Below are 18396 nucleotides of genomic sequence, written 5' to 3' on the forward strand. Positions count from 1 at the left end.
TGGACTCCAAACGAAAGATGATACAAGAAGAAGATATGTTAAGAAAATGGTAAAATTTTATAACTTTTTTTTTCGTCATACATTCACATCATGATGAAATCCTCACCCGTGAATATAATTTGGAAGGTAATGTATTTGGACGAAATGTTATTGGACTTGAGTCTTGATGCACACAACACCAACAAGGATGAAGTTATTAAGGCTAGCAGCTGCAAATTGGAAACTTTTGGAAGAATAGAAGAACAATCTTGTTTTGTGCTATGTAGAATTTAGTATGCTTTTTAAGTAGTTTGATTTTTAAGTACAATTTACCAATTGGAAATTTTAATTTCATTTTTCAATAGTTTTGTTTTTAAGTAGGACATAATATGCTTTTTGAGGTGGCTTTGGACCTTTTTTATGCTTCATATTTTGACAACCATGTTGATATTGTTCACGGTGCTTTTGGAAGTTGTTATTGTATGAGGTTGTTGGTTTTATCAATGCATATTCATTCGTGCTTCAAATTGATGTATGGTATCATTGGTGTATTTATTTTATATTTTAGGTTTAATTTTATAGCCAAGGTGCATGTTTATTGATGTCTCAGCTTCTATAAAAGATTAATTTTATAACCAGTGGACTTGATTAATTTTTTTACTATGTAGTAACTTTTTTTTTAAAAAACAAATCTAGTAACTTCATTCTCTCTTATTTCAGTTTAAAATATGAATCATTTATCATTCATTTATTAAAACCATATAAATTATGCCAAATTAGATACATTGCCTTTTCTTCTTTTCTTTGTTTAGCTAAAGAATATTGCACATCATGCACATATATTTTAAAAAAGTGCTTGGTATACTATGAATTCATATTGCAGGAATATTGTTGTGGCTCCTCTGTTTACTTGCTAAATTATAAAAGTGCAAAATTCTTGTCTGAAAATTTACAAGTGAAAATCTACAAAACATTTGCCAATAAAGTAGAAGAGGCAACTTTGCATCCATTTAGTTAAAATTTGGTATTCTCACATTTTGTGAGGCTTAAAATTTCATTTATTTTCCCTTGAGTAAACTTAAGAGGAACTAACATGGTATTGGCCATTGTAAATAAAATAAAAAAAAATTGACATGCATAGTTCCTAGGATTTGTTTCTATTGAATGATGGATCATATAATTCTCAACTGTAATGTTAGACACTGGACGATCCATCACTAGATGATCCAAATATTTTTTAAGGTTTTGATGAAAATAAATATATAAATTTGTGTTAACCAATTTGTTACATGTAAGTCAACAGGATTGATAACTAGAAGCAACATCAGATGAGACTTATCCATTAGTAGATATCTCGTCTACCGGAAGCAGGAAGTACTCATCCAGTTCATCCAAACAACACTTGGAATATGCATTTTATTTGAATGATTAATTTATGTTAGTTTATATCATCTGTTTAAAAGGAATAAATTTGTGAATCAATCTTATATTTCTTTTTATAAGCCTAATGGTCATATTGAATTATGAATGAGAGATATGGAAAGTCTTGATCCTATTAGGTAGAAATGTGTAGTATCTGCTCATTTCAGGAAACAAGATCAATACACAATGGTTATATTATTCAATCCCGAAGATAGTCTCCACAATTATGAGTCTCTCTCTAACTATAAATACAACATCAAGGATTGAAGAACAACGAAGAACACGAATAGAAAAAGAAGAGAAAAGAAAAACATTTGTTGGAAAATACACTGAGTTTAAAAGAGACCATCCTTTGTGATATACAAAGTACTCGTGAGAGATTAGAACTTCATTGTAAATTCACTCTTTGAGTGTTGTAAAGAATCTATGATTCTATATCAAACTTTTGTTTGTGAAAACTAGGTGTGACTTAGTGACAGAACAATACTTGGGTGTTCTAAGATTCAGGGGGAGTCTAATTAAGGGTTGTGTCAATAGCGGCCTTAAGAATAATTGTAAGCCAAAAGTGGCAGAAAAGAATATTTGTTGTAATCACATTAGATTAGTTGAACCCTTTATTGGTTGGTAAAGGAGAATTAGATGTAGCTCAGGTTAAGTGAACTAGTATAAAATGAAATATTTGTACTACTCTTCTTTAGCTTATCGAAGTATTTCAAAGTCCATTATTAATACATTATGCACACAAGGTTTTCACTGAAAAATAAGTTTTATACATCATTGGATGAAAATCCACTTCTAGTAATTGGGATGAGGGTTTTATAAACTTATTTATTATAAACATCTTCCATTTCAAAAGGTTTATATTTTGACTAACTCACTATTCAACCCCCATTCTAGTGTGATTTATTGTATTTCAAGTAATGCTTTAGATTTCAATTGCAAAGACACCAATTTTGCTTGAATTTAATTTGGTGCAAGTGTTGAATAACACTAAAGATGATATAAACTTGATGATGTAGATTTATATCTCCCATGGTAGACACTATAACACCCTGAAATTTCCTTCGCAATTCATTTTTCTACATGTGTAAAATTACACTGTAAAAGACTAGACAATGGAAATTTTGTATTGTGTAATTTTATTATATGCATGTGTGATTTTATTTATCCTCTACATGATATTAATTGTATAAGTTTAGTGTTAGTTATATTTGTTTTTAGTGTAAATAATTTATTTAGTTAATTGACAGAAATTTGGAAACTACCAGAATAAAAATTTCATCTGTAGCGAAATTGCACCGCGTATTAAGTGGCAGTATAATTTAACTCTATGTGAGAGTGTTCACTGTGTGAGGATCACTCTGCGTTCATGTATTCCTAGAGAGATTGGTGCAATAACTTAGGCAATTAAGATAAGATTTGCTAGTTTTGGAAAAAAGTGAAAATACCCATTTTTGGCAAATCCTATCCCTTCCTTTTTTGGTAGTTTTGCAAAAAGCAAAACTACCCATTTGTGGTATAGATTGGTATGTTCAAAATGGAAGCCAAGGAGGTCATTCAAGGGTCACAAAGCCTTGTAAATTTAAGCCTACATCATAGCTTATTGGTCATTGTTAGAAAAAATCTTTTGGAGCCTTCATTTTGCACGAATTCAAACTTGAGGGAGTGGAGTTCAGTTGTGATTCTTCTTCTTCCAAGCTTATTCCTAGTACTCTTAAGCATTTGAATCATCAAGCTTAGTTAAATGAGCTTCATTGTCCATCCTAGACTTGATTCCTCTTCATTCCCTTGTTCAATTCTAGCTTCTCTAATAACTTGAAACTATCATTTTGTTTGCTCATGAAGGGAAACTTTTTAAAAACTGAATATTCTCCATTTTCCTTCAAGATTTTGTAATTTCATCAAGAGGTAAGGAGGGTCTCTCATATGCTTGTTGTTGAACTTCTTTGAACATGTTGTTTTGAAATTTTTGAGCTTGCTGCCATGTCCTAAATCTGTGTTGAGATGTTTTCCTTGAGATTTTGATGCCAAAAATGAGTTATTTGTATGTTAAAACATAGAGTTAGCCTTAAATTTCACTTAAATCAAAGTTTCTTAGCAAAAGTTACAAACAAAACAAGTTTAAGGACCTTTAGTGAAATGAAAAATTTGTCATGAATTTTGATTGAGAATTACAATAGTATGAATTGTTTTTATGAAAGTTTTGACCTCAAAGATGAGTTTTTTAGGTTGGAAAAATATAGGGTAGAATATAAGATTTGCGAAAATACGAATCTCAGAACACTGAGAGCGCTAAAAATAAGTTAGGAGTAAAACTTTGAAAAATTGAGAGATGGGGTGATTTTAGACGGTAGATGACTTAACTTTGGAATCCATGCCTCCATATAAATTATCTGAGAATTATTTATTTTCTGGAACTGATGATTTATTTACTATTTTATTGCTAAGATAAATGCAAGATCAGATGACTGATGCATGTTCTAAAATTGTGATGATTCTCTGTTGATAAAATTAATGAAATGCATGCATGTCTTTTATTATTATTATTATTATTATTATTATTATTATTATTATTATTATTGAATGATAAGACCAAAAGAGTGTGAAGTCCGACAATTACATCTGTGGAATGCGAATTTATTTTCTAGTATATATATATATATATATATATATATATATATATATATATATATATGCATATTGTCATTTTTATCTATATGCATTATGGTTTGGGTCTGGGGGTGTTTGACCCTCGGCAAATTATTTGCTATGTTTGGTTAGATAGCTATAATTACAGTCGTTATGATGTCCAATTGTTTCTGTGTGGCAAGTGGTTCTACTGCTTAAGGGGCCACAAGTGGTTCCCTAAGAGTAGTACGTAGGCCTGAACCTCGTCTCTCTTTCTTGTTTGCTTGTTTGTACGCGTTCGTTGATGTACGTGGTACGAGGACTATACACACGATTCAGTGACAAGATTCAAGAGGATTGGATAGAGAGTAAAAGAACTAGTGGTTCTATTTCCTTCTATGAGAAGGTGAGGTTGTGTTGAGGAAATGGATCGGATGATAGACAAAGATACATTGGGGTGTAGTGGGCGAAGAGGTTTGAAGAAGCTATGGAAATTAGCAAGTGGTGACTACCCAACATTTGGTGCACTCATTTAGCATGAGTAACTCTTAGGCCTCACATGATTTTTGTAAGACCATTAAGACATGAAAGGATTGGTGGTAGTGGGCTCTATTGTGAATTAAGTGTGATAATTACACACTTAGGATGCGATAGTGTTGTTTGTTTGGATAACCACATGCAGTGGTTATCTAGATTGTATGTTTTAATTTTCCCTACTAAAAATGTTGCATTTTACGATGCGGAAACAATCGCGGTCCCCATTCAACCGTCTTAAAACCGTATATATGACTTTAACAAAGACGGGTACATAAAACCGTATTAGAAACCTATGTTCCACAGCGGCTTTTCGTAAGACTGTCGTAGTTTCATTTATCTTCCAACAAAATTACTCGCGTCTCATTTATTCACACACTCACTCACGCTCAGACTCAGTAGAGAAAGAACCCTAAAATTCCATCACTGCGATGAACTTTGCTTTTTTCCCTCCCCGTCAAAGAGGTCTTAAGGGATTTGAAGGGTCATAGAGCTACTTTGATTAAAGCCCTCATCATTGATTCTTACTACTACGTCTTTCTTTCTTCTTATCCTTTTTTCCATTTCAAATTTTATTTTTTCTTTTTTTTTCTTTACTTTGACATTAGAGATCTTTTTTTTTCACCTTGTTTGTTCATCTCACTTCTAATTAAGGAACAAGCTTTCCGCAGTTGAACACCCTAGCTAGCTAGTTTCCACCAATTTGAATCAGCAATGGGTCACTCTTTCTGTAACGTCAAAGTTCTATCTGCTTTTGTCGCCGACGGATTCTTGCTTTAACAGGGTAATATTAGCTAGCTACCTAACTCACTTTACAATGTTGTGAATCCCGTCAAGAAAACCCTAATTCGCTCGCAGTCACACAAGAGGCCAATCCAATTCATAGTTCGGTAAGTTCCATCTTTGATTTGCCATTGTTCATTGAGTCTCTGCATTTTGCTTAATCCACCATATTGTTGTTTAGATCTGAGAATATTTCGTCTTATTTGATTGTATGAATGACAAAGATGGGTGAAGATGTGAAGGTAGTTGTTCCAGAATCAGTGTTGAAGAACCGCAAGAAGGAGGAGGATTGGGCATTGGCCAAGAATGAAGAACTCGATGCTACCAAGAAGAAGAGAGCCGAGAGCCGCAAACTCATCTACAACAGAGCTAAGCAGTAAGCTAAGGAGTACGATTACCAGGTACACTTTTTTCTCAATTTTGTTACCCTAATTGTGTTTCTCTCTTTTCCCTCGTTTATTAACCTGTTTGTTGTGTTTTTGTATTTTTTAACAGGAGAAGGAATTGATTCGGTTGAAACGCGAGGCCAAGCTGAAAGGTGGTTTCTATGTGGATCCAGAGGCTAAGCTGTTGTTTATTATTGGCATTCATGGGTATGTGTTTCTACTTAGACTGAGATTTTAGAATATTCATGTTGTTGTAGATCAATGAAGAGGCGAGTGATAAGGTCCTTGAAGTAGAGCAGAAGTACAATGAGATAAGGAAGCCAGTTTACAATAAACGAAATGATGTCGTCAAATCTATTCCTGATTTCTGGTTCACTGCTGTAAGTTTCTTTCTGTTAATTTGATTATTGTTAGGATGGTTAAAAATTTTAAAAAATTATTTATATTTTTTTTTCTTGTGTAGTTTATGAGTCATCCTGCCCTTTATGAACTTCTGAATGTAGAGGATCAAAAGGTTTGACTTCTTTCCTCATGCTTGCTGAAGTTTTGCAATTATGTTAAATTTAGTTATATTCAGTTTATTTATTTACTTATGGTGTTTTGTGAGGTTTACATGAGAGAGTGCATGCATTCAATGTTTTTATTCCTTTGATTATTGATAATACCTGTTGATGAAGTTTAATTCATTGTCGGCATCCTCTGTTTGGTAGATATTTATGTATTTGGGTTCTCTTGATGTTGAAGATAATAAAGATGTCAAATCAGGCTACTCAATCACCTTTGTAAGTTTTCCTTGCTCTCTTTACTTAAGTGGTGCTTTTCTTTGTAGAAGTGATTTAGAAATCACTTTTAGATCATCCTGAAAATTTATGGTCTGTGTGAAGTCAATGCTTGTTTTATTCATTGAAGAATAACCAGATGTTAATTTTCTACTACAAATGACCAGTTTTTAATTATTTCTTGTTCAGAATTTCAATCCCAATCCCTATTTTGAGAATATAAAGCTTACAAAGACTTTTACCTTCCTTGAAGAAGGAACAGCAAAGATAACTGCTACCCCCATAAAATGGAAAATGGAAAGAGGGCAAGGTAAGGCTATGCATTCACTTTTTCTCCCCTGTCAGCATCTACAACTTTTATTTTGCCTTTTTTTTTAAACTTTGAAACATAATCCTTAAATGTACATGGATTACCCAATGAACTTGATCATGACAAGAATGGGAACAAGTGGGCTCGTATTGATATTAGGTTGATGCCTAAATTTTTATTTTCAATGTTTTAGCACATTAATATTATAAACAAAGAAAGCCATGGTCATGCATACATTTTAGTTTTGTAAATGAGGTCACTTGAGCCTTTTCTTTTTGAAAAAAAGAAAACATAATATACTGCTGCTGGAGGCTGGAGTTTTCTTGACCTACAAATTTGTCCGTGATCACAACTTCATGCATTACATTTGAATTGATCAATTAGTAGATAAAAAAGGGCACCTAGTTAGTGATGCCTGCTTGGAATTGGATTACTAAACCATATTCCACTTTTGATTCAGAAGACATGTTCTGCATTACAATATCCATTTTTTCAATAAGCTTGTCCCTGTAAAACTTTTCTATGTTGTAGCATACTTTTCTATACGAGAATAACTATTTAAAAGATTAGAATATGGAAAGTATTGACCAGTGAAGTGTTGGTAGAATAATCTTTTTATACCTGTTACAAGTCTCCAGTCTTGTTTTGAAATCTTAACAAGGATGAAAGCTTGCAAATCCTTGATGCCCTGACCAACCATTTGAACGGGGTAATTTTAAGCAAGATATAGAATGAGTTGGCAAAGCAGATACTGCAGCTTTTAATAAAACTTCTTTTTTGTGTGTGGACATCTTAATTGTTCGTTAATTATTAATTATATTTGAAGGAAATGTTATTAAAACTCCTTTCGTAAATAGTTCATGGAACCAATGATTAGTATTTTAATTTTCTTGTGCCAATAAATGCAGTTTCTTTAGTTGGTTTAGTGACTGTGAGCAGAAAAATGATGTGGATGAAATTCATGACGAGGTATATTTTTTTCTGTTCTTACAAAATTCTTTCCAGATTGAAGTTCTTTAGGTATATTTTTTTTTTCTTCTTCACATAATCACATTAGTCCTAAAGCAATATTTCACTCTAAATGCAGGTTGCAGAATTAATCAAGGATGATTTATGGCCAAATCCACTCACTTATTTCAACAATGTAAGTTAAACTTTTCACTTTTTGTATCTTTTCTTTTATGAATAGCTATTGTACTTTCAGATTGCACATATTTATTCATTTTATTTTTTCTATTTTTTTCATTGTGGTATTGATTTTTATGTTTTATGGAACCTGACAATTGCTGAATCCATGCTGAATTCATCCAAAATTCAGTCAATGGATACGCAATTTAATATGCAATTATTGGAGGCCTAGTTTAATGTTGAGCATGTACAACCCACTTCTAGGATTCATATTTTGAACTCCAGAGGTTTAACTGAATGCTTTAATTGTTGTTCCTGTTTTTGTATAGTATATATGTTTAGAAACTTTTTTTGTGATATAAACTTTTCTGTGATATAATCTTTTTTTTTTCAATTAATTCTTCTAAACATTTTTCCTTGGTGTCACTGAAAAAACAAAGATACTGTAAAAATAGAATTATGGTATTATAGTAAATATTTTTATACTGTGATATAATTATATTATATGTGTATATATAATAATAATGTATAATAATTATTTTAAAAACTATATCTACCATATTTTTTAATATGATTAGTAGTACAAAAATATTATATTAACAACATATAAAAAACAAACTAATCAAAATTAGTGTCAAAAAATCAATTGGAACTCTTTTAAAAATGAAATTGAGAAATAAAAAATATTTGACCTAATAAAAGTTTAATTAAAATGTACTTAACCATACTATATTATATTTTTTTTGTCAAAAAATAAACTAATATTAGATTTTTTTTTGTCTCTTGACGCAGGTTCTGAACATCAATTGGTTTCAGAAACAACCCAATGGCAACGACGAGGTAATTCCTGTTTCTTTGTTTGTTTGTTTTCATAGTCAAACACAACATCTTGGTTGGTTGATGGGTCTTGTAGGACTTTTTCTTATTTCAGTCTGCAATCTCCTTCAGATTTAGGATCGTGTTTAAACCTAAACCTTGGAATTTTTGTTGGTTTTCGTTATATCATGGATTGCCATCAAATTGAATTTAGTAATTTAGTTTTTAGTAGAGACATTTTCATGTTTGAAGATAAAGCAAATATTTTAAGTGAAAGAGAGTAAAAGAATATATTAACTAATTGTAGTTCTTTGTTCTCTAGACAGAATTACAATTTACTGAGTAATAGCCTGAGTCACATAGCTTGTGTTTAGATCCTTTATATGATTGAATTTAAAGCTAAGCTTGAGCTTGGTTTTAATAAAACAAACAAGCTTGATTATATTTAACGGGTTGAGCTTGAATAGTGGAGGAATAGCTCAACCCATTTACGTTCTTTAGGATACCATTCTTTTCTTGCAGGTCAGCATGACAATGAATATTTCCGCAGACTTGCAGTCCCTTTTCACATGGAACACAAAACAGGTTTTTGACTTTAATTTTGATTTTTCATTATAATTTTTTGTCTTCTCTCCCTTTGCCTCTGAAAAGTATGAATGCTCTTTGTAGGACAGGGAAGAATGAAATAATTGCTTTTTTTCCCCCAAACTCTTGCATAGAGCTTTTGGAGGAAAAAAAAAATATTATTTCTTAATGTGTGCTTGTTTGCTCTATGTCTCCTATCATAATATGTTCCTTAATGTTTAAATTTCCTTACCTATTGTTATATCTTGTTCCATTTCATAAAATATTTTTTTTTATTACTATGGGAATGTTGGGGCTGCTTACTATAGCATACCCATGAACTCCTTATATCTAGTCAATTATTCTAAACTGTTTGGAAGCTAGAAATTTCAGTGCTGTCCTGGGACTTAGTTTTGTGTCATTTTGTATGGTTGCAGGTTTTTGTTTTTCTAGCTGCTAAGTATGAAACTCCTAAGAATTCCTTGAACCAGGTTTTAGTTTCAATTTCTAAGTAACTCCTTTTGAGTGTCAAAATGTTGCTTAAAATGTTGAATTTTGAGTTGAGCTAGTTTCATTTTTGGGGATGTAAAGGCTCCATATACAAAAAAAATATAAAAAAATTACCATTTCTACATCGGTTCTGACATGAACGATGTAGAAATGCTAACTATTCTTGACCGTTTTAGAATGATCAGCATTCTACATCGGTTCTTTAATGACCGTCGTAGAAAATTTAGCATTCTACATTGGTCATGCAATTGTGATCGTCGTAGAATGCTGAGTTTTCTACATCTGTGACAACTGAAGGATTGATGTAGAATATTGAGTATTCTACATTGGTCCTTGGCAACCGTCGTAGAATATGCGACCACTTTTAACGATGTCTCCTATGACGATGATCGTAAACCAATGTAGATGGTCACATATAACCGATGTAGATTGCCTTTTTTCTAGTAGTGTTTGTTTTACTATTGCCTGGTCTTTGTGGCATTCGTGGAGCAGAGGACTCACTCCTACAACCAATAACTTTTAGGTACCGATGATGCCGAATACATCGAGGCATCTGTGAGGTCAGTGTAGCTCGCAAAGAGAGTAGATATGACCTTGCACCGTAACAGAGACTACACGTTACACCTGCCATACTGGAGTCCATGTAGTGCTAGCTGATAGACCGAATATAACATGCATCGAGTACACCCTGTAACACCCCATTTTTTGTAAAATAAATTAAAAAGGTTTTTTTATTTAAAAATAAATAGAGTTTTAGAAAAATGGTGAGCTTTTTATAATTAAATAAATAAGGAGAAATAACTTTATTAAAATAATGGTTTGAATGAAAATAAAAAAAAAAGATATTTGATTTATTCATTTGATAGGAAATAAAATAGAGTATTTGTTTATAAAATAATAAATAAAGAAAAATAGAGTAAATAATAGATTGGTTATGCCTTAGTTATAAATAGAGATATGTTAGGTCAGTTTTCAGATGATAGTCTCTACGCTTCCTTTTTCTCTCAATTTCATTTTCCCTTCTCTTCCTCCCAAAACCCTCTCTTTTTCCCGCATACACTCAAACCTTGTTTGAGTAAAACTATGATTCTAAACCCATTAACCGTTGGATTGTTATGAAATGTGAGCACCAGATTCAAAACTCATTTCCAAACATTCTCACTGTTGGAATTTGTGAAAAAATGTTGGAGGTGAGAGAAATGCCCTTCTCATTGTAGATTTCTCTTTTCCCATAGAGACCCAAAACCTGTCTTAGTAAAACTAGGATCCTTGAGTCGTTAACCGTTGGATCATTGTGAAATTTGGGTACAATCTTTGGAATCCATTTTGACACATCCCCACGGTTGGGATTTACAAAATATTGTTCAAAGAGAGAGAAACATCCCTCGCATGTTGATAGTAAAATGGAGGCTACAAACTCTTCTCTTTTTCTCTAACGCTTGGAAACCCTAACAGAGCAAACAGAGAAAAAACTTGAGGAATCTTAGGGAACTGCTAGAGACGCCGTTATCACTACTATGGACTACATACGTGAGCCGGCTTAGAGGTAAGGGATGAGTTATTCACAATTGGGGAATAGTGACAACATGTGTAAGGATCCTTACAGTATCAATTGGAATGAGTTTTTCGGGTGTTTCTGCAAATTTTGATTCTATCTTTACAATTATAACTATAAATTATACATGTTTGGCAGACCAATTGATGTCCCAATGAGAAATTGCTGTGAAATTGATGTGTTCTTGTGTTGAGTGTGAACCCTAAAAATTAAGGTTTTTTTATTAACATGAATTATACTCTAAATAATATTCTCTTTAATTCTTTATTTTTATACAAATTATTGTATTTGTTATGTATTTTTCCATGATGATGATCAACATCTTATATATATATATATATATATTGTAATGGTAAATTAATAAATTAAAGAAAGTTGTAAAGTTAATGTCTAGTAGTAATTTTTTTTGATGTAATTTTAATTTAATTGTTGTAGAAACTCTTTTTGATTTAAAATAATGTAGTTTGATATAGTGTATATATATATTTATTGTGTGTCATGCAAATATTATTATTGTGTGATGTGCATATGTTGTTGTCTTGAAAATTTCGTATTGCTACCCTGTTCTGGATCTGTGTGCTGAATTATTTTTCTTGAGGTTTTGATGCCAAAAATGAGTTCTTTGGGTATTAAAACCTAGGGTTAGACTTATGGTGCGTCTAAAATAGAATTTTCTAGAGAAAGTTATGAGAAAAACAAGTTAAGGAGATTTTTAGGATGTCATAATTTTAGCATGAAATTGAATTGGATACTGCTGCTATATGGACTTTTTTCTTGAATTTTTAACCTCAAAAATGATTTTCCTATATATGAAAATATAGGGTAACACATAAGGTTAAGGAAAAACCAATTTTCAAAACACCTAGAAAATCCAAATAAAGTTTAGAAATGAAATTTGGTGAACCTGGACAACAGAGGAATTTTTAAGCTCAAAAATGAATTTAGAACATCGAAAAAAAACCTTAGGAAAGTAGTAAGGAGTGTTAAAATTGATTTATGGCAAAAGTTACAGGACAATAGATTTAGACGAATAAAATTGATAGAATTGAGCGCTTTGTGCATTTCTGACTAACATGATTGAGCATGCTAGACCTTTTATTTTGAATTGTTGTTATTCTAAATATGAATAAGAATGCAAGAGTGTGAACTCCAACAAATTCTATTTGTGATGTGTGATATATATATATATATATATATATATATATATATATATTGATTATCTTTTTTTGTACACACTTTGGGTTGGGTCTGAGGTTGTTTGACCCTCAGCAAATTGTTTGTTATCGATGCAGGTTGGTTGTATTTTTAGTTGTTACACTGTCCATGAATCAACTTGTGATATGTTTTTTTTTATTACCTGAGAGATTGAGATTAGTTTCCTAAGAATAGTATGTATGCTTGATCCTCACATCTATTTTTTGTTGTGTAAATGTTTGAATATGTTTTTCATACGTGGCACGAGGGCTACTCACACGACATGGTGACAAGAACGAGAGGATCAAAGGAAAAGTAAGAAACTGAAGGTTCTATGCCATCTGTGAATGGTGAGGTTGCGTTGAGAAAGTAGATGATGGACACAGATACACTAGGGTGTAGTGGACAGAGAGGTTCATGGGGCCTAAGGGAATTAGCGAGTGGTGACTACCCGACATTTGATGCACTCATTTGGTGTGGGGAGCTCACATGCCTCACTTTTCTATTCCTAACTAGCTTTGAGACTATGCTTTTTGAGTTGAGAGCCAGGGATTGATGTACATCGTATCTGTATGTAGCGATCACTCCCAACTTTCATCAACATAAAAGTGTAAGACCATCATGACCTGGGAGGCTTAATGGTAATGGTTGGGCCCCATTGTGAAATAGGTGGAATAGTTATGCGCTTAGGACGCCAAAGAGTTATTTTCTTAGACAACCACACATAGTAGTTACGTAGATTGTATACTATGATTTTGTTTGTTGTTTGTATGTTTTTCATGGCGTTTGAGGAGCAGAGGACTTACCCTCCTACAACCAACAACTTTCAAGTTCAAGAGATGTCGAGGGAGTCGTGCCCTCTATGAGCTTAGCATAGTAGGTAGACAAAAAGATTATGGTCGTGTCATGGTATACACACGTCAGTTTACACGTGTCACACTCTAGTGCACATGGTGCAAGTAGATTGGCCATATGTCATGCATCACCATTGATCACTTTCGATACTGCTACATTCTGTGGGGATTTACGTCTCGCAGGCAACTGGAGTGGTTTGTAGACATTAGTTTTTATCTGGGCATGGAAGTGTCTCATGATGCTTAAGAATTCATAGTGACCCCAGTGAGATTTGTTGCGAGAGATATTGTCCTGAGTTGGAGATCCAAGTTAGCACATCCTGTCCAGGTCACTGAGGACCGAGGAGATCACATCGATATGATGCCTGAGGAAGAGGAAGAGTATCGCGGGCTTCTACGAGACTTAGAGCCTTCGTCTAAGGAGAAGGATTGATTGCCTCCTTGTGTATATACCTTAAGCGTAGTTCAACACTTTTAGTTGGGTAGTGATCTACTTTGATCGTAGATCCTTTTTGATATTTTGGTGTATTTTGAGGGACAAGATCTTCACTGTAAATGTATATTTTTTTATGTAGAAAATGTATATCGATTGTTTCACTACTTTTACACTATGAGCTATATCCAAATTTCTTCTACTGTGACACTATTTATTTGCTTTATTTATGTACAAAGGCTTTGTATTACAAATTTGTGTTCATTTATTTACAAATTTAATTGTGACGTAAAAACTTAACACTTTCCAAGCAACACACTTATTTTATTTTTATTTTATCTTGTTTAAAAAAAACAAACAAAATTGATGAGATATTTTGCCAACTTAGAAATAAAAATTAAAAAGTTAATGATGCATATTTCACAATATTTATTATTTAAATAGTTTTTGAAGTAAAATTTCAGGGAAAAAATTAAGGTTAACGTTACAACAACTACATGCCACATAATCATAAAAGTTAAGAAAAGCTCCCTGGACTTCTAAAAAATAAGCATGGACAAAATAATCCCACCCAAAAAGCAACTTCAAAATAAAAGGATAGTCCAACCTACATATGTCTCTTAAGTAATATAAAGGATACAAGAAATGAAATTCAACCAAACCAAACTGCATATATACATAAACATGTAAACAAACCAGAGAAGAATAAAAGAACAAGAAATATCACTTAGGCTCTCTAAAAGGTTCAAAATAAATAACACTCTTAAATATTAAAATAAGATTGCACCATGTACTAAGTGATGGAAGCTTGCTTGAGAAGCTTCTATGGAGGTTGGATCTTTGAGCTTCAATGAGGTCCTTCAATGGTGATTTTCAACCATGGAGTTGCAGTGGAAGATAAAAGAGAAGAGGTGAGAGGACACGCTATCAACTAGGGAATAAGTCATGGAAGGAGGAGCTTCACCACCAAGAGAGTGTCTTGGATAAGAAGTTTAGAGAGGAAGCTTCAATGGAGGAAGAGAATGAGAGAGAGAGAAAGAGAGAGAGAAAGGGGGCACGAAATTGAAGGAGAAAAAGAGGGAGAGAAGTCGAACTTTGAAGTGTGTCTCACAAGTTTCACAATCATCAAAGTTATGACAAGTGTTACACATGCTTCTATTTATAGCCTAGGTCACTAACTATATGAAAGCTTCCTTGAGAAGCTTCCTTGGGAGGCAATTGTTACACCACTCCAATAGCTAAGCTCATCCCCATGGGAACACACACCCCTCTAATAGCTAAGCTCACCCCCAAAATACATGAAAATACAAAAAAAGTTCCTACTACAAAAACTACTCAAAATGCCTTGAAATACAAGGCTAAAACCCTATACTACTAGGGTACCCTTAACTTGTAGGGTAGGGTGCCCTTAAGCCAAAATACAAGGCCTAAAAGAAGGAAAATCTATTCTAATATTTACAAAGATAAGTGGACTCATACTTAGCCCATGGGCCCAAAATCTATCCTAAGGCTCATGAGAACCCTAGGGCATTCTCTTGCATCTCTCGCCCAATCTTCTTGGAGTCTTCTATCCAATGCCCTTGGGGGGTAGGATTGCATCATCCCCTCCCTCTTGAAAAGGATTTGACCTCAAATTCAGATGTTCTTGAAACTCTGGGCTTCTTCCCTCGACACCTGTAAAAAGAATATATATATATATATATATATATATATATATATATATATATATATTAATGGTGTTGGGTATGACAGAGTAGGATAAGGTCTGAAAACCCCTTTCCTAGGCATCTTCTCATGAGGGAACATGGTTCCTCACCAACTCAATGAATGGTGCTACAAGTATAGAAAAATATGGGACAAACCTTTTGAAAAATTTTGTTAAGTCATGGAAGCCATAAATTTCCCTTATACTTGGTGGAGTGGGCCACTCAGGAATGACCTTTATTCTCTGAGGGTCCATGGGAACCCCTTGATTACTATTTAAAAAATTAAGGAAATTAATGCAATAAAACATACCTTTTTTATGTTTTCATGTTGATTACTCCTACCAAAAAGTATGACAACCCAAAAGTGTCCCATATGAGCGCCTAGGTTTGTATTGAAACTAAAAATAAGAATAAATTTACCTAATGAGTCCCTATGTATGTGAATCATGAAGATGCTGGATGCATGGGTGATTTTACAAAAGAGGGTTGCACCACTCAACAAATTCATCATACCACCTATCATAGGGATTTGGTGCCTCATAATACTTATTTTGGGCACCAACAAAGCACAAGGGTTTAAGTCTCACGAACCAAACCCTCATCCAACAACTCCTTTACTTGAGGAATAACCTTAAGCTCAAGAGGTATGGCAGTGCTAAGGGAGGTTTCCCTTGATAGGAGAAGGTAGAAGGATTGTTTAAGAAGGAGTGCTCTTTTGATATCACCTTTTGTTGCAAAATGATTTTCCTTCTTAACAATCTTCTTGGAGGAATCTTTTTCCTATTTTTCCTTCCCCTTGGCCTTTGAAGACAAGACCTTACTATCCTTCTTTTTCTTTTGTTTTTCTAGTTTTTCTTCCTCATCCCTCTTATCATCTTTGGGCTTAGTTGCAACCCCTAAGATGCCTTGACCTTGGTCTTTCTTTGGATAAGAGTGAGAGCCATAAGATTTTGAAGTAAGCTTCCTTTTAAGTTGTTGCTCTACCCTTATGAAGTTGGACTAGGTCATCTAGGTCCCTATATGGAAGGAGCTCAACCTTGTCCCTCACTTCCATATTAAGTACACCAAGGAACCTAGCAATACTTGTTCTTGCCTCCCCCCTAAGCCCAGCTCTCAAAAGAAGTAGTTCCATTTGTTGCCTATACTCTTCAACACTCATACTCCCTTGTCTAAGCCTTTGGAGCTTGTCCATAAGCTCCCTTTCATAGTAGAAGGGGATGTCTCAAAAGAAGTAGTTCCATTTGTTGCCTATACTCTTCAACACTCATACTCCCTTGTCTAAGTCTTTAGAGCTTGTCCATAAGCTCTCTTTCATAGTAGAAGGGGATGTGCCTATTCCTAAGGACACTTTTCAAGTCATTTCAATACTCTACTGGAGGATCCCCATGAATCCTTCTTTCCCTAACAAGGGAAGTCCACCGATAGAGGGCATACCCTTGGAAGCTAAGGGTAGTCAAAGGAACCTTCCTTTTCCCACTTGTATGAGGGCAAGTAAAGAGTTGCTCAACCTTCATTTCCCAATCTAAATAAGCCTTTACATTGTCCTTCCCATGTAAGTATGGGAGGTTAATGTTAGCCTCTTGAGGCTTTCTTTCCTTTTCTCTACTATGGGAGTGAGGTCTAGGATGTGACCTATGCCTTCCTCTATAATAGTCACTAAGTTCTTCACTTAGGCTCTTGCAAGAGTCATGACTACTATAGGAGGCATGTTTTTCTTTTCTTAACTCTATTAGTATTTTCCTTCTTTCTTCTTCCCTTATTTGTTCCTTCTCATCTTGACTTATTTATACCCTCTCTTTTCCTTTTTCTTTTCTTTCTAGTTTTTCTTTCCATAACTTAAGGGAACTCAACTCATCTAATATTCTAGATAGAGGGTCCTTATGAATAGTACCCTCCCCATTAACACTAGATGAATGATGACTCATGTGTTGGTTCCTAAGTTGTGGTTCTTTCTTTTTGGGGGTTTGCAAAAGGTAAAAGTTAGGGTTCCAAAAGAACTCAAGATAAGCGTGATAAGTAAGAAGAAAGTATTATGCAATAACAAGATAAACTAGGTGTGACTAGTAAAGAAAATAAGTTATGAAAATGATGTGATCCTTACTAGGAACGGATAGCTTGATATAGGTTACAAAGTTTAGGATGACGCCACTTCCAAAAAGGGGAGATAAGTCAGGGTAAACGCCACAAGGATTACCTTGATAAGTCTAAGACTGGTTCAACAAGGAACCTAGAGAGAAGCTCTTACAAAATATTCACAAAATGCCAAAAGTCTTTCTATTGAAAATAAAATCAATACATATAGTGTATCTGAACAAAAAAATAGAAATAAGCATGGACCTTCAAATCAGTTTGGGCCAAAATGACAACGAAAAAAATAGAAATATAAAAAAAGAACATACTTGGCATGGACCTTCAAATTAGTCTGGGCCTTCAGCAACAATTAATGTTCTTAGTAATGTCTCTACCTCTGAGCCTTCATCCTTCTTCAATTGGGCCTTGTTAAGTATGTTTGCTACCATTTGTTGGAGGGTATCCACTGACTGTTTGGTCCTACTCCTGGTCATAGGTCCCCGTATTTGGGTAGTTTTAGGATTCTCATCATTCCCTCCTTCGTGGAGAGCATTTGCCCTCAAATCTTTAGAATCATCACCTACCACAAAGGGAGTCAAGTCAGCAACATTAAATGAAGAACTTACTCCATACTCCTGGAATATCGATCTTGTAACCATTGTCATTTATCCTCTCTAGTACTTGGAAAGGTCTATCTCCTCTAGGTTGAAGTTTGGACTTCCTTTGTTTAGGGAACCTCTCCTTC

General features: G+C 33.8%; 1 protein-coding gene and 1 long non-coding RNA gene across 4 annotated transcripts in view; both read left to right on the plus strand.

Annotated features, from left to right (window-relative positions):
• Positions 1-4902: 4902 nt before the first annotated feature.
• On the plus strand, positions 4903-5962 carry LOC114409548. Of its 2 annotated transcripts, none has more exons than XR_003666113.1 (3): positions 4903-5453; positions 5581-5747; positions 5842-5962. It is a non-coding gene; the product is annotated as an uncharacterized LOC114409548 (long non-coding RNA). The 2 variants fall into 2 exon arrangements; XR_003666112.1 differs by having other exon boundaries at positions 4906-5453; positions 5571-5747.
• Positions 5963-6442: 480 nt separating this feature from the next.
• Positions 6443-18396, plus strand: part of LOC114409547 (signal peptidase complex subunit 3B-like) — a 28060-nt gene continuing 16106 nt past the window's right edge. Inside the window, exons 1-7 of one of the 2 annotated variants that reach the window (XM_028373038.1) lie at positions 6443-6514; positions 6701-6821; positions 7730-7790; positions 7909-7965; positions 8742-8789; positions 9288-9350; positions 9767-9820. In XM_028373038.1, coding sequence (XP_028228839.1) covers positions 6799-6821; positions 7730-7790; positions 7909-7965; positions 8742-8789; positions 9288-9350; positions 9767-9820 — 306 coding nt within the window. In that variant the 5' untranslated portion in view covers positions 6443-6514; positions 6701-6798. The remainder of the gene's footprint in view (positions 6515-6700; positions 6822-7729; positions 7791-7908; positions 7966-8741; positions 8790-9287; positions 9351-9766; positions 9821-18396) is intronic. The other variant, XM_028373040.1, reaches the window with a different exon arrangement.

Source organism: Glycine soja, chromosome 4, assembly GCF_004193775.1.
Source record: "Glycine soja cultivar W05 chromosome 4, ASM419377v2, whole genome shotgun sequence".
Lineage (NCBI taxonomy): Eukaryota > Viridiplantae > Streptophyta > Magnoliopsida > Fabales > Fabaceae > Glycine > Glycine soja.